This window comes from Nycticebus coucang, chromosome 7 (genome assembly GCF_027406575.1).
Source record: "Nycticebus coucang isolate mNycCou1 chromosome 7, mNycCou1.pri, whole genome shotgun sequence".
NCBI classification, from domain to species: domain Eukaryota; kingdom Metazoa; phylum Chordata; class Mammalia; order Primates; family Lorisidae; genus Nycticebus; species Nycticebus coucang.
The window spans coordinates 93200412-93217289 of record NC_069786.1 but is presented as its reverse complement, the minus strand read 5'-3'; the positions used below and the strand labels follow the sequence as shown (position 1 = coordinate 93217289).

The following is a 16878-nucleotide window of genomic DNA, read 5'->3' as shown; positions in this document are numbered from 1 at the left end:
TAATGCATCTGTATCTTAAAATACTAAACACAGCAAAAGCAAAGCATTTGCTAGTGTTAGTAAAGCAACATTGGTCAATCATGCTTGTGGCTTCTTATGACTGTGGCTCTAATCTAGATGTTTCCAGAAGTTCTAGTTTTAAATTTATATTATTACCAATTTAGAATCCCTTCACTAAAAATTACCTTTGTGGTTTCTAAGGAATATTAAATCGTGTAGGTGCTCTATACTTCGTTAGCCTATCTCACACGTGTCTTAAGCCATGTTAATGATCTCTGCACAGTGCTGTCTTCATAATTGAATTGTACATTCCCTTGAAGTGGAAGCAAATTGCTTTGCTCTTGCTACTAATAAAAGCAAGAGACCAGTAAGGTAGTATTTGTGAAGAAAAAAGTGTTTTCGGTTGAGCAGAGATAACTGGAACTGGAGCAAAAGAAAAGGGAGCAGATGAACAAAAAGGAATGGAAAAAATCCATCTTAAAATTCCTTTACTCAGTCAACAGCGACACTACAGAATTTTTAAGATAAAAAGGACCGCAGATTGCCTCTAATTTTACTACTAATAAAATCATAATCTGGAGAGGCTAATTGATATTAGTTTCATAAGTTTCGTAAAGTAAAGATGACTTTAAGAAACCTGTTACATTAGTCATGCAAGGTGATGTAAGGTACACAGGTGATACTGAGTACCCCAAGAAGTCATCCTGTTCCTTTCAGTATAAGCAACTCTGAGAAATCTGTTTTCAAGGCTTTCTTCTTAGCAATTGCAAGACATTAGTTCTTAAAAATTGTATTCTTAGCATCAACTGATGAAAAAAAGGGGTTGAAAATACAAATCTGGAGGGAAATGACCAGGGCAAGCTCCAGGTGTGCTGTGTCTCCACACACCGCATCTGAACACCGACATGTTACCCTGCATACTTGATGTTCCAGTGTCACGATTTAACAGGCTTGTTTATTTTATTTGTGTTTGTGTAACAGTGTTTTCTTCCCTTCAACACATATTTGTATCTCAAAAGCAAATTTAGACTGAGTAAGGCTTCACTCTCTCCTCTGAGAAGCTTTTAAGAATTGGGAGCAAAGATGCAAGAAAGGGCAGAGGAATTGTGTCACCTCTTTGTTGAAGTCTATTTCTGTAAAGCCACTAAAGTATATGGAATAAACGGTAACAATCAGCAGCTGTACCATCTGTTCATATTTAATCACTGCAATTTTCACCAGACCTGGAGGGCAGCAAGAGGCCCTTTGGTGTAGACCCGAAGCCTTTGGCTTCAGAGAGACGAGGCTCAGTGCCAGCTTGCTTAGTGCAGTGGGGGCTTAGTGAAGTGGCTTGATCTTTCTGACCCTCTGTATTCTCATCTACCTTGTAGATTGCTAATTCCTAGGATTAGATGAAGTCATTCATATAAAACACTTAATGCTATCTCTGGCCATGAGCAAGCATCCAGGCAGTGGTGGCTGCCACTGTAATTTCTGGCACGGTCATCTGTAGCACATATGAGGTGGTAGGACATTGGAAAGAGCACAGGGTTGGAAGTTGTTAAGACTCAGTTCTAGTCCCACCTCTTCCACCAGCTAACTCTGTAACCTTGAAGATCACTTGATCTCTGGGCCTCGGTTTTGTCATCTGTAATAGCCAACAGGGGTGGCACATTAGGTTTGGTTGAGTAAGAATTAACACCAAAGGGTTGATGAAGAATCTTGGGGGTCAAGCTGGCTTTGCATTTCTACTTCCCCCTGGAAACCTCAGGAAACTCATGTGCTGACTCATTGTGAATGGTGGTGTTCTTCATCGTTGTTGCATGTTCACGGTTGGGCAACAGGCACTGTCCCTTCTTCCTGTCTTCATCATGACCTAAGGCTGCTTCCACATTCCTTGTTTTACCCAGATTATAGAATAGCATAGTTAAAGATTGTATGAAGCATATGGGGCAAGCAGCCTATTTTCATACCGTCTCTTTAACAAGCTCTAACATTTTGATGAGAAGAAAGAGCTACCTGACTTTTCTACTGCAGACTTTTCTCCTGCTGTCAAATCACACGAGCTGGCTAGGAGGCATGAGCACAGGTCTCGGCCCTATGATACGCTACTTATGTGATCCTAAGCAGCACTCTAGGTCCATCTCTACAAAGTGGAAATAACAATGGTAAGCTCAAAGAATATTTGTGACAATTGTGAGATAATGTGTATAAAAATCCTTAGGAATTGTAGATTTTCTTTGTTCTTTTTTTAACCCTTTATTCTGTAAGTCACCATACTACTACTATAACTATTAACATTTGCTCCATAAAAATAAAGTACATTTGGAGAGGAAAAGTAAAAGGAATAGCGTCAGCGTGTGACAGTATATTTTTATGAGAAGCAATTCTTTTATGCTGACAGCATTGTCATCATCTTTTACAAAATGTGGGCCTTTAGCTAAATGTAAAAAAGATCTGTAAGAATGGTTCTGATCTAAAGGGTTTGTTTTATTAAGTCCAGTTCATCTACCATGAGAATAGATACACTGAAGCCATTTTCCTGCCATTTTTTGATAGGTATAATTTCACAACTGAATCACTGGTTGGTCTCAAGTTTGAGTTTGGTCAGCCCCCGTGTATTTCTTTTTCCTATTAGTAAGATGATTCTTAACACTTAACATGTGGCATCATATACACTGGAGAGAAAAATGGACAGATGTCCTTCCTACTTAAAAAATTATTTGTCTGAGAAGCGTGGCATCATCTTGTGTTGGGCATGGGAAGTTATACCTGGAAGGTCAGAAGGAGCAGCAGAGCATAAGGGCGGGCAGCCCTGACAACCAGTGTGATGAGAAACAACATCTTAGTCATTCTAGACAGATGATGGAGGGCCGTCCAGCCTTCCAAGCAGACCACTGTGAGTCTCACTGTTTTCTCAGATTTCTTACTCTGGCTTTGTGGTGCCCATGCATAGCATGCCTCAGTATGAGCCAAGAAGTGTATTAAAGTATACGTGGTTGTCTCCGAAGCCGGGACAAATTGAGTTGCATGGATCTTTTTTCTCTCTTGTGGTAATAGAACAACTACAGGCCCAGATGATATTTATGGGTGGGTATGATGGAGGCAGGGACTTACAGCCTGGGCACATGACTGCATTTCCTCTGCTCTGCGGTTGGTGGTTAGCTCTGCATTTGCGTTTCGGTAGAAGACTTCTTACCCCTGGTGCTTTGAGGGACTTTATGAAAAGGGAGTAAATTCACTTATGGCAGTTGCTCTTAAACAGTCCAAAGAGTAGTCTGTTAACATGCCAGCCCAAAAAATGCAGGGCAGTCCTCTCTCTCCTCATGGGTGGTGTAGAGTTCCTGTATTCAACCCTGCAGTTCTAGCCAAGTAGGGTGATGTGACAGAGGACTTGGAGAGCTTGGAGAGCAATAGTCACAATGGGAGTGTGCTGGCTTTTGCCAAAGGGGAAAATGTTAATTTTTGAAAATGACTATGATTTAAATGCTGACTGAAATTAAGAAATAAAATATGAGTTAATTATGACATAGTGTCTTAGGTTTTCCAGTAGAATAGAACTTTAAAAGATAAAATTACTTTTTTCTTGAAGAAATGATTACCTTTTTTTCATTTTCAAAAACCTTTCTTTTTTATTCTTACATGAAAAGAAAGCTTTTTACAAAAAATGCCAAGAAACATATGTATATCTTAAAGTATATTAAATATATATGTCATGGGGTTACTCTTCATCCCTAGAAGAAGATGGAGACTTTACCTCTTTTGTATTTACCTGGATGGAGCTGAAGACCATTCTTCTTAGTAAAGTATCACAGACATGGAAAAGAAATATCCAATGTACTCAATACTAATATGAAACTAGTAGATGAGTAAATACACCCCCATACAAGAGAAAAACACAAGTATATTCAACTGGAGGGAGATGGAGGAGGGAAGGAGAGAGGGAAGGATGGGGCATGTGGTCAGCTCTCAACTAACAAGCACAATCTAGGGGTATGCAGCACACACCCTGGGGGAAGATCTCAACTACGACTTGGACTTTACACAAACAATGTAACCTAATCATTTGCCCCCTCATGTTAATTTGAAATTTTAAAAAATATACATCAGCAAATCAAAATTCCACTACTGAGATAAGCTCTGTAAACATTTTGGAGTAGATTATTTCACTTGTTTCTTCAAATACAGACGTGCAAATTTAAAGACATAAATACATTTATACTAAAAAAAAATTCACACTGCATGTACTGTTTATAACCTGCTTTTTTTTTTATCACATATTGCTAATGATGAACATCTTTCCATGTCATTAAATATTACTCTTCCATATTATTAATAATTCAGTTTTTCCTCCTCTGGTACAAAGAGCATTGTCTACTATCAAAGTGAATTATCAGCTAGTCCATAGGAAAATAACTGTGGGTCCTGAAATATCTCACTTTCCTCAGTGTTAAAAAAAAAAAGTCAGAAGAAGGGGAGGAATTTTCCTGGAGGCGGTCCTCCTTGGTCCCCCAGTTCCCCACCACCTGCTGGTCAGCTGAGGTGGCTTTTCCCTTCAGAGGAAATTGGCAGATTCTGACACAACAGTCTGCTCCACTGTTGAGTTTCTGATCAGAGGCCCTCTCCAACTCCTTTCCTCTCTCCTTCCCACTATATTTTACCATTGAATCAGCAAGTATTAACCACAAATATTCTAGAGATAACTCCTAATATCACCATATTAAAGGTCCTTAAATGTGATATGCCTTTTAGACTGGTCTTTACTATGAGAGGTGGGTAAATTTATCATAAAAACAGATTATGTCTAAAAAGAGACTCTTTAGTACTTAATGTAAAAAGTCAAGCTATTGAAAACGTTTGTGATTATTTAATGGAATGAAAGGAGGTTTAGCTGCTGCTGACAGCAGAGGGTAGGAAAATCCAAGTCAAACTGGCTAACGATCCTTGAGATCTATTTCACAGGTTGTATTTTGAAATGTACATTTATGGGTGACCAATACCACAACTGTTAAAGCATGCTTATCCCCCCTCCTTGGCCTCAAGAGCAAAAGCTATTTTGGGTTTATCACTTTCTACCAGCCTCATGCACAACCCCGTCACCTCTCACCTCAACTAATGCAGCAGCCTGCTCACTACACGCCCTGCTGTTTCTCCTCTGTACTCCCTGTCATTCATTCTGCCCTCGGCAACCATGGGGATCTGCTGGCATGGCAGGGTCACCTCCCTTCCTTGCTTACACACTCCAGTGGCATAAAATAAAATCCAAACTCCTTCCCAAGACCTTCTGGGTGGTGGCCTTGGCCTGGCCTCTCCTACTTCAGTACACACACTCTTCACAGCCTCTTCCTCACTGTTCCCCAAACGTGCCAAATTGCCCAGAACTGTTTTCTGCTGGCTCTTCCCATAATTGGCTCTTTATCATCCCTAACAACTCGGCTTAGATGTGATCTCCTCAGAGGGCCTCCCACTTCACTTCCTTCACAGGACTTACCCTAACTCAGTCGTCATCTTTGTGTGTTAGTTTGCTCATTGATTATCTCTCTCTCTCCCACTGTAATATAACTTGTGAGAAAAAGGACCTTATCTGAATTAAATGTGGCTTTGCTCCTAGTCAGCCCAGCACCTGGCACATAGTAGGTACTCAAGGAATATTGTTTTTAGTGATGACTTTGGAGCACTCTACAGAAGATTTTCCAGAATCACTTTTGTGAGGGTCAGAGGTTGTGCTGTGCCATCATAGGTTACACAAATATCTGTGACCTAGTCTTATCAGGAATTCCTGCTCTAAACTTTGTGTTCTAAGAAGATATTAGAGCAATTATGAATATTTTAAAAATACTAACAGAGGTTATAGCCATAATTGTGTTAATAAAGCTACCTGGGCTAACAAAATCATCACTCAGTTCCTTTAATTGAATTTTATCACTCTGTGTGATTGGTAAATTTGGATTTTTCTTGCTGATTTCAAGCTCTGAATTCATTGTCTATTCCCCCACACGTTTCTTATATTCCCTGCCTCCCTGCCTTGCCTAATGTCACCTCAACCATCCCATCTTGCACACCCAGGCACCAGCTCCCTTTCATCCATGAAATAAACAAAAGAGGTCTTTGTATGAACACACCTTACTTCCTGATCTGGCCCTGCCTCCTCATCTGGCCTCCGGTCCAACCTTGGCTCCTGTCCTTGGGCACTTGCCCTTCTCAGGTTTCCTGATGATGTAATGCTTTCTCACGCTTCAGAGACATCCTCTGGGAACATCCTTCTCCTTGTTCTAGATCAGGAAAAACCTACACACCCACAAATCTTTTAAAGCTTCAGACAAATGGTGTCTTCTATAAAGCCTCCCCTGACTCTGCTGAGTGGATCATAACTCACTCAGTTATGTTTTATCATCCCATGTGCAGCCACTAATGCTCTGTACGAATCTTCGGAATGAATTAAGCAAAGTGTCTGATAGTCTTCTGGAGAAGTGCAGCCCTAGGCTAGGGCTCACAGTCTGGTGAACAGAGCCAAAGTAAGACTGGATTTCAGTGCCCACTCACCCCGAGGCTGTACAGTGGACCCTTGAACAATATGGTGGTTAGGGGAATATGACTTTTGACTCTCCCAAAACAATCTCCTGTTGACCGGAACCTTAGTGATAACACTAAACACATATTTTGTATGATCTGTGTATTATATACCATATTCTTACAATTAAGTAAGCTAGAAAAAAGAAAATGTTGCTAAGAATTATAAGGAAGAGAAAATGTATTTACTATTCATTAAGGCTGTAGTTCTCAATGCCGCGACATATTTTCATTGTTACAAAGGGGTGGTGACCCACAGGTTGAGAAACGCTTCATTAAGTGGACGTGGATCGTCCTATAGGCCTTCATCCTTGCCATCTTTACCTTAGTAGCCTGAAGAAAGAGGAAGAGTTGGTCTTGCTGTCTGAGGGGTGGTTCCAAATTTTTGCCTATTTCCAAAAGATTTTCTAAATACTATATTATATTTACTGAAAAAAAATTGGGTATAAGTGGACCCTTGCAGTTCAAACCCATGTTGTTGGGCCAGGGACGGTGGCTCACGCCTGTAATCCTAGCACTCTGGGAGGCTAAAGCAGGTGGATCAACTGAGCTCAGGAGTTTGAGACCAGCCTGAGCAAAAGCGAGACTCCATCTCTACTAAAACTAGAAAAAAAATTAACCAAGCATTGTGACGAGCACTTATACTCCCAGCTACTCAGGAGGCTGAGGCAAGGAGGATCATTTGAACCCAGGAGTTTGAGGTTGCTGTGAGCTATGACACTATGGCATTCTACCCAGGAACCAGAGTGAGACTCTATCTCAAAAACAAAAAAACAACCTATGTTGTTCAAGGGTCAGCTGTACAGAGCACAGGCTACACAGCCCTTGGGGGTTCATTTGCCTGTGTATCTTGCTTCCAGAGTGTGAACTCCCAAAGGGCACAGACCAGACTCAGCAGTATTCTAGAGGACAGCTCAATGCCGGGCATGCAGTGTGTGCTCAGTAAGTGTTCAGTGAGTGAAGGAATGAATGAAATTTAATGCAAATAGAAAAATCAAGTTTTATTTACCAGGGTACTTTGTGTGGAAACAATAAGCTTTCTAAATACAGTAGAACCCCTGTAAGTTGACCACCCACAGGACTGTAAGAAACTGGTCAATGTACAGAGGTGGCCAACATGTTCAGTCTATGAAAATTAGGTCAGTTTAAGGAGATGGTCAATGTAGGGAGGTAGTCAACTATGGAGGTTCTACTGTTTGGGATATTCGAGGTGGAAAATAATAAAAGTTCTACAGATGAACGGGCTTGGTTGGGTTCAGCATGAACACCTATTGGATTAGGGGGCCCTGAAAGACTAGAGAAGATGGGGAGGATGGAGAGGAAGCGTCAGAACCTCTGTAGATACACAGAGAAGTCCAGATTCACCTGTTCCACAGTCTATCTCCTGGCTGACTCCCTTCTTCCTCAGGGGCTGACAACTAGAACTGTGTGCACACTGGGTGCCCTTAGGGGGAGGCCTGTGGACACACTTTCTGAGAGTTTAAATTTGGACTTGCCAGGTAAATTAGGTCAGGAATACTCAACATTTACAAAGAAATCTTAACACTGAAAAGAAATAAGTCCCAAATTCTTAGAAATTCTCCAGAGTGCTTTTAAGTGTTTGGTTTACATATTTGTTAATTGCTTGATGAAATGGTAGGTACAGGAGAAAGAAAACTGAAATCTGAAGGGCTAGGCACCACTGCCAATTAAAAATAAAAAAGTGTTAACACTTTCTAAGTTATAATGCAAATGAAAAGGGTTAATCTGATGCAAAGACATCTTATTTCTAGGACTACATCTGTTAGATAAAAATGTGGACCCTGGTTTTCTCCTTCTCCCTCCCTCTCTCTCATTTATTTTAAAATCTTGGTGATAATCTCTTCTTTGTCTTGTATTTTGGGTGCTTATAAGGTACCAAAAATTATTCCTGGGAGAATGGGGAATAAATGAATGAATGAGATCACTTACACACACAGAGAAATACATTAATGATTGAACTAATCTATGGAGATATAGATATAAATGGGATACTTTTGGCTCACTGAATTTAGATAATTGAGTTGTCCATCTATAGGAAAGAAGAAAGGGTAAGCACACGACCTCCTGGTTAACATTTGAAGGATCTAGAAAGGACCAAGACATCTGTTAAATCAGACCAGATGTCTGGAGAGTTTTTAAATCTTAATATTGATGCCAGAATGATTTCCCAAAGATGGGTTCAGATCTGTTCGCCTTAAGTGGTTCTGGCTGCATAGATTCAAATGAGGTAAACTCATTATAGCTTTACTGTGGCTAGCTTTGAAAGATTTGAAAAATGTTCTTTTATTGAGACTGAATAGCTGGATGTGCTTTTGCTGCCAATATCAACACAGTTTCAGGGCCCTCCTGTTATTTTCTGGTGGAGTTTTCTTAGGACATGGAATGGGGTGGGGGTGGGGGTGTGAAAAGCCTCAGAGGATTGTGTTTTGCTTTGCTTTTTTTCTTTTTCTGCTCTTGGCTCATACAGCAAGTTGATGGTAAATATTGGGCAATTTGTTTGACCACACTGTTCCTCCATTTCCTTAGTAGCAATGCTGTCTTGTTTATAAGGAGTTTTGAAATTTTTGCAACCATACAAAACACTGGTGCAAATATCCAATGCAGGTGACTTATTTCTGAGCCACTGATGCCTCTCCAGTAGTGGAGACCACCTGCATCAGGCTCACTTGGAGTGATTGTTAAAATGCAGATCCCTAGGCCCACCCCCAAAACTTCTGAATTAGAATCTCACAGGGTGTAACCAAAAGTCTCCATTGTAAATAAGTGAGTCTGATGTGCTCCAAAGTAATTCTTTGAGAATTTCTGCTTTAAGCCTGAGATTGAACTATATGGTTTGATCACTTGAAAATCCCCTGGTATCTCCCAGGATTTTCTGGACTGACCCAATCTCAGCCATTTTCCCCCGAGCTACCACATGTTCTGATTGAGTCATTCATTTACAAAATATCTGAAGATTTATTTTGCCAAATCCCTGTCCTCAAAATGTATATAATCTGGTAGGATGTTGAGGACTAGCAGTTCCTAGTCAGGAGTGAGATGAAATTAACACGCAGGTTTCCAAAAGTAAAAGAATAGATCCAGTGACCATCAGTCTCCCTGCTTTCAGTTTAATGTTGGACTTCCCCTGGGACACCCAAGGTTGAGTCCTGTTCTTGATTTGGCCACTGACTCAGCTTTAACCTTGGAAAAACCATTTAATCTTTCTACACAGTTTCCCCCTCCACAATATTTGCTTTCTCCATCCTCATGAAATATTTTCCAGTGGAGCTATTTAGTTTATTTAGGAATAAAGCTGAATTATGGTAACCATATGTTATTCCACCATATGTAATGTAGGAAGCAGTGGTGGCCATTGGTTATGAATCAATAGTGATGATTATGTCTCATGAGTGAAGAGTAGCAAAAAAAGGTTGTTCAGTTGTCCCTTTGCATTGATAACTGAAAAGAGAATTTACTGGATAAGGCCCAATAGTATCTGCAAAGATACTACAGAAACTGCAAAGGGGCCTGCAGACTTCCTGTTTCTCTGTTTAGAACTCTGGAAGGATGAAAGGGCTGCTATCTACTGACAGGTTTCCTTCACCACCTGCCCTTGCCAGATAATTCTATGTCATACTTAACATCACATTTACCACCTTTTCTTGGACCATTGCAACCTTGAGACCTGTTACTCGTTTTCTATTGCTGCACAACAAATTACCACAAATTTATCAACTTAAAACAACACTTATTTATTACCTATCTCACTGTGTCCATTAGAGAGGAGCTTTGCTCCAGGTGCAGTTTAGCTAGTTCTTCTTTTCATTGTCTCACAAGGCTGAAATGAAGGCGTTGGCTGGGCTGCGTTCTCATCTGAAGGGTCAATTAGGGAACCATCTGCTTCCAAGTTCCCTTGGGCTGTTGGCAGAATTCATTCCTTGCAGTTGTAGAATTTATGATAGCTTGCTTCTTCAAATCCAGGCGTAGGTGAGAATCTCTATTTTGTATCTTTATATGAATAGATAAGAAATCCTAAGGCTTTAAAAGCCAAGTAGACTTAGCATTCCTTAGGGTGGCTATTATTAAGAAAACAACAACAAAATAAGCATTGGCAGTGATATGGAGAAATTGGAACACTTATGCTGTTGGTGGGAATATGAAATGTTGCAGCCAGCATGAAAACAATACACTTATTTCAAAACAGATATTTGTACACCCATGTTCATAGTAGCATTATTCACAGTAGCCAAAATGTGGAAACAACTCCTGTCCATCAAGGGATGAATGGATAAAGAAGATATGATATATACATGCAATGGAATATTATTCAGCCTAAAAAAGGAGATTCTGACCCATGCCACAGCATGAACCTTAAAAACACTATGATAAATGACATATGCCAGTCACAAAGGACAACTATCTTAAGGTTCCACTTATATGATTGGAATAGAATAGTCATATTCATAGAGACAGAAAATAGAATGATGCTTCCCAGAGGCAGGAGAGGGGGGAAATGGGAGTTATTATTTAATGAGTATGGAGTTTCAGTTTTGCAAGTTGAATAAGTTCTAGATAGGGACAGTGGTGATGGCTGCAGAATAACGTACAAGTAGTTAATGCCACAGAACTGTGCACTTAAAATGGTTAAATTATACATTTTGTTATATTTATTTTACCACAATAAAGACATTGAAAAGATCAACAGGCAAATCAGATGAACTTATAAAACATAAAACAGGAAATGTTACAACCAAAAGTAGACTTGAGGAAAGATGCTCAACCTTGTTAGTAACCAAAGAAATGAAAATTTAAAAATAATAATGTGGTTCCATCTTTTAATTTAAGGGGATAATGAATGTTCTGTGTCTAACACGCAGTCTAGCTAGCATATAATTATATTCAAAATATATTTCATTTCTCTGCTTCTTCCTCTCCTCCTAGAACAGAGACAAAAATCTTCATTTAATGTTTTTATTCTAGGATTTCACATAAGATAGATTTTAAACCACTCCTAGGACTCAATTTCAATATGCTAGTTGAATTTTTAAAAGAGTAAAAGCTTTTCCTTGAGGCTCAAGTTTAAAGAGTAAAAGGAATGTAAGTTCCACTATAAGGAGTTGCAAGAAGAATTATATTAAATGTAGTTCCAGAATGTTTATTGTATCAAAAAAAGAGGGTTTCTCAAAAAGATTAGTTAAATGATTTCCTCCAGTATATTCCAGAATTTATAGTATCAGGACTGGTAAATTCCAAGTCAATATTATCTCTATGTTGTAAAACTGGTACAGATTGATCATCCCCAATCTAAAAATCTTAAACACGAAATGCTTCAAAGTCTTCTGAGTGCTAACATGACACTGCCAGTGGAAAAATCTGTGTGACAAGATGACAATCAAAACTTGTTTTCATGTACAAATTTTTTAAAAATATGGTATAAAATTATCTTCAGGCTATGTGTATAAGTTGTGTATGAAACAAATGAATTTTGTGCTTAGACTTTGGTGCCATCCCTAAGACACGTCATTACGTATATGCAAATATTACACAAATCTGAAAAAATCCAAAATCTGGAACATTTCTGGTCCCAAAGCATCAACCCGTATTCTTATAACAGATCCCCTTTATGTTCCTATTTCTAATAAGGCGTGTGGCTACACATCTGCCTCAATATATTTTTACTATCTCTTAGTTTTCAGAAGCCATTGTTACTTTTGGCAATTTGTTAATAGCAATTGGAGTAAATCTTTTGTATGGTAATGAAATGTAGCTAATAATACATCTATTATTAAATGATCAAACACTATAAGCATTCTGTTAAGCACGTGTCTGTTATTTCGTTTAATTTTCACATCCTTCTGAGGCAAATGATATTATTTCCCTCTTACAGGTAAGGCAATTGAGACTCAGAGTTTTAATAACTCACTCAAAATCCTCACTACTCCTGGTTGGTAAAGCTGGAATTCGAAGCCAATTGTGTGCAACTCCAAACCTCTGATCTTCCACCTTCCTTTTATACTATGCTGCATGTAGGGATTTTTTTTTTCTTTTGAGACAGAGTCTCAAGCTGTGGCCTGGGTAGAGTGCCACAGCATCACAGCTCACAGCAACCTCAACTCTTGGGTTGAGCGATTCTCTTGCCTCAGCCTCCCAAGTAGCTGGGATTACAGGCGCCCTCCACAATGCCCAGCTATTTTTGTTATTGTTGTTAAAGTTGTCATTGTTGGGGCCACGTTCAAACCCTCCAGCCTTGGTGTATGGGGCCGGCACCCTACACACTGAACTCTGGGCACCACCTGCATGTAGGAATATTAATTATATTTATTTCATAAGGAAAAAGTGATTTATAAGAATAAACATGTGACTTTGTAAAAATGGCCTGCTAATAATTATAGCTCCTGTAATTTCATATTCATTCAAAAGGATTTTTTTTAAGTCCTATAAACAAGCTGTTGTACATTCACAGTAGAATGCTTCCTATTCCATGTCAAAAGCTTAGATTTGCTTCCTGATAAGATGTACTGTTGGGAGACTGTATTTTTTTATTGTGATTCAGGTGCAAATAACAGGAAAACATATTTTTTCCTATCTTGGCAAAAGAAGAGGTATTTCTAAAAAAAAAAAAAAAAAAACAAAACTACTTAACATAATGATTTAAATGGCTGTGTTTTTGGCTTTGTCAGGGGAAGAAAATGGATTATTAACAAAGGATTCAAAGAAGTAACAATGGTCTACTGGCTTAGAAAAGTCCACCCAGGGAATTTCCCAAGATTCTAAGCCAGAGACAATCCTTCAGAGACACTGGGTGCTCTTCCCTGCCCAAGAAAATGAAAAACTCAAAACTACTGACCGTCTGCTGCAAATGCCAGCTCTGAAAATGATCTACTTTACAAGGCCTTATAGCCATGTCTTAAAAATAAACAATCTATACCAAAAGAGTAACAAAACCCCAAACATGTCTTTATAATTCTTAGACAACTCAAAAAATGTTAATTTATATCTAATATAGTTTTTACATGGTTGTGAAAATAATTTTTTTTTAAATGGTTTCTTTCCTTTAGAGAAATTCAGTTCTGAATTCTTTTTGTTTTGAGGCAGAGTCTTACTATGTCACCCTCGGTAGAGTGCTGTGGCATCACAGCTCATAGCAACCTCAAACTCTTGGGCTTAAGCGATCCTCTTGCCTCAGCTTCCCAAGTACCAGGGACTACAGGCACCCGCCACAATGCCCGGCTATTTTTTGGTTATAGTTGTCATTGTAGTTTGGTAGGCCCTGGCTGGATTCGAACCCACCAGCTCCGGTGTATATGGCTGGTGCTCTAGCCCCTGAGCTAACGGTGCTGAGCCTCAGTTCTGAATTTTTTCAAGTTAAAAAGCCTTCAAAGTTTTTCCAATAGAAGTATTAAAATTGATAGCAAATACATTTGAATAGGAAACACACACACACACACACACACACTTTCTCTTTTCACTTGACCTGTTCTAAACTATGTGCTGCTGCTTCTGTTTGCAGGGCTCATACTTGTTTTAACCGTCTGGATCTGCCCCCATACCCATCCTTTTCCATGCTTTATGAAAAACTCTTGACAGCAGTTGAAGAGACCAGCACCTTTGGACTTGAGTGAACTGGATGCCCAACGCTCAGCTCTTTATGGACCGGCAATCTCAGAAGCTGCCTTCTAGAAGAACGACTGAACACTGGAAGTTTCAAGAGTTTGCTTCCTTTAGGGTAACGCCAAGTACTGTTATTTTCTAGGGACACATGCTCTGCTGCATTTGGGGACTGGTGATGAGTCCTCTGGGAAGGATTGGGTGAGCTTGATGCCCAGGGAACAACCCAATAGTCTTTCAATCAACACTTTTGACTGCCAAACTTCTTCCATTTGTTATGTTCCAAGACAAAGGTGAACCTGTATATGATCAGCTCCATGGTTATATCTAGGGACTCAGGAGAATCTTGAAACTTACTCTTAAATGTGGTTCAAGCCAAACTGGCAGCACTTGGCCCAATCTCCAAATTAGTGCAAGTTAAATAATCTAATAAAAACAAATGTATTTCCTGAAAGTATATTCATTTAAGCCCTAAGTTATAAAAGAGTATTCACTTCTCGCTTATGAGTGCCTGCATGGTGTGCACCATAGGTTTCCGTTTTCATGGGACGTGAGTGAAAATGAAACCAAGTAAATAAGAATCTTTACAGATTCGCAATAAGGTGGTCTGTGACAATGTATATGCAAGTGATATGTGTGTAATTATGACTGAAGACAAACCATTACTCAATGAAGTACTAATGACAGATTTTGTGCTTTATAATGCATGAAAACAATTTAAAAATAACTAGCAATTAATCACAGCATATCAGGAAAAAGTACACAGTGAGTTCTGTTTATTTTTTATAGGCCATTATATTTATGTTCTTTAAGATGTATATAAGAGCCTATCTATCATCCTGTATGTATTTCCTCTTCCATTTTCACGTTCCATGCTTACTTGGGCATCATGCTATATGCATCCATTTAAGCACTCTCAAGAGAACAAAAGGGCCTTTTATTTTTATAAAGGTAAAAAAAAGAAAAATTCCCCGAAATATTTTGCACTGAATGTACCAAAGTTGAAGGGACATTACAATATGACTAACAGCAACTCCATCACTTGACAAGTATAATAGAAAATAGCTTCTAAATCAGACTTCCTTCACAGTGATGTGTCTACCACTACAAGGACTGTGCATCTAAGTAATAATTTTTTAAGACTCACTATAAGTGATAGTATGATATGCATTTATTTAAAATGCATTAGACTCTCTTCCATCCATCAAATACTTTATAGGATGGCATTTAATACAGATATTTCGTATTTCCCCCACTGCTTTTTATTTGTACAGCATCATTCAACACTAAGCTCGGTTATGGAGCCATCAGCAACACTGAAAAGATGAGCTCTCTTTAGTAAGAAGAGTTCCATTTTCCCTCATCAGCGAAGACATCACGAATTGAAATACTCAGTACTATATTTCTAAGCCTGCATTTTCACTGATGCATAATTTTCTTATTAATATTAAGAAACAATTTTTCTATGGTATCTTCAAAACTGCATGACATCACTCTTCTTATTTCTGCCTAATTGTATGAGAGGGTGTCCTTCGTGTCAGTTGTTTTGGGAATTACTCCACATCATTGTTTACTTTTTAACTCGTGGCCATAAATAATCAAACATTCAATAGAGTGATGTTTAATTGAGGATGATGAAAACAATGGATTAACATTTGGTTTGCCAGCCTATGGGTTTACAGGCATTTCCCAGATATTTTTTGAGACTTATGTTTATAAGTAACCATAGAATTCCTATGATGGGATGTTGGCAATCTTGTATTTTATAGAGGTCATATGCATAATTTTCATAGGTATTTTGTGAGGACTGATTGCCTTCCAATTGGTTAAGCTATGTTTACTGTATTGGAACTCTCAAGAGGAATGAAATACCCCTTGTGTTACATTCCTGTACTAAAGGGCAGGTATTGCAGGGTGGAGAAATATGAGGAAAGGTTATAGAAATCTGGACGCAAGAAAGAAAGATATATCTGTATACTATAATTGGACCAGGAAAATGAGGGAAGAGAAAAACAAATTTTACCTGGAAATGTCAGTTTGTACTTATTGATCATGAATACAAGTATATATTTAATTTTGTAAACTGTTTTCACTTGTTTGTATTTTTTTCATTATAAGGAAAAGTAGTGTTACAACACTAAAAACAGTCACATTCTTGATGGTATATGAGATGTTTCAGAGCTGGCATTCTCTAAGCGACAGAGCTATAATACAAGGTTGCATTTCTTTCAAAAATACATTCATAGACCATGTTTGCTTTCATTTGATACACTTTGTTATCATATTCCATATTATTAGGTAAAAATGATTTGAAATAAAATGTATCTCTTTAACTATTCCTAACAAATATATTTCTTTGTTAAAGCATCCAACTTCTTCCCAAATAACAGTTCACTTTAATGTATGCAGACATTGTTAATTAGTATAATTATCCCCACAATACTCTTCTCAGAATTGGAAATTATCAAAGATGTACTTAGCATATCAGAACACTGTGATAACTTATCTATTATTCTTCATTAGTAAAATAAAAAAACAGACAATACTAACTATACAAAATACTAAATTTCCACGGAATAAATTAGACTTTAATATATTCCATAATTCCACAATTAGAAATATCCATAAACGTTTTCTTCTGCACTGTGAGCCCAGATAATTAGGTTTTATTACTTGTTTTCTTTAAGAAATTTAAGATATTCATAAGTGATTCTCCTTATA

General features: G+C 38.4%; 1 protein-coding gene across 2 annotated transcripts in view; it reads left to right on the top strand.

Moving 5' to 3' along the window:
- HECW2 (HECT, C2 and WW domain containing E3 ubiquitin protein ligase 2) overlaps positions 1–16236 on the top strand; it is a 404230-nt gene extending 387994 nt beyond the window's left edge. For both annotated transcript variants that reach the window (XM_053597578.1, XM_053597579.1), the window contains one exon: positions 14060–16236. In XM_053597578.1, the coding sequence (XP_053453553.1) occupies positions 14060–14171 (112 nt within the window). In that variant the 3' untranslated portion in view covers positions 14172–16236. The remainder of the gene's footprint in view (positions 1–14059) is intronic.
- Positions 16237–16878: the final 642 nt, after the last annotated feature.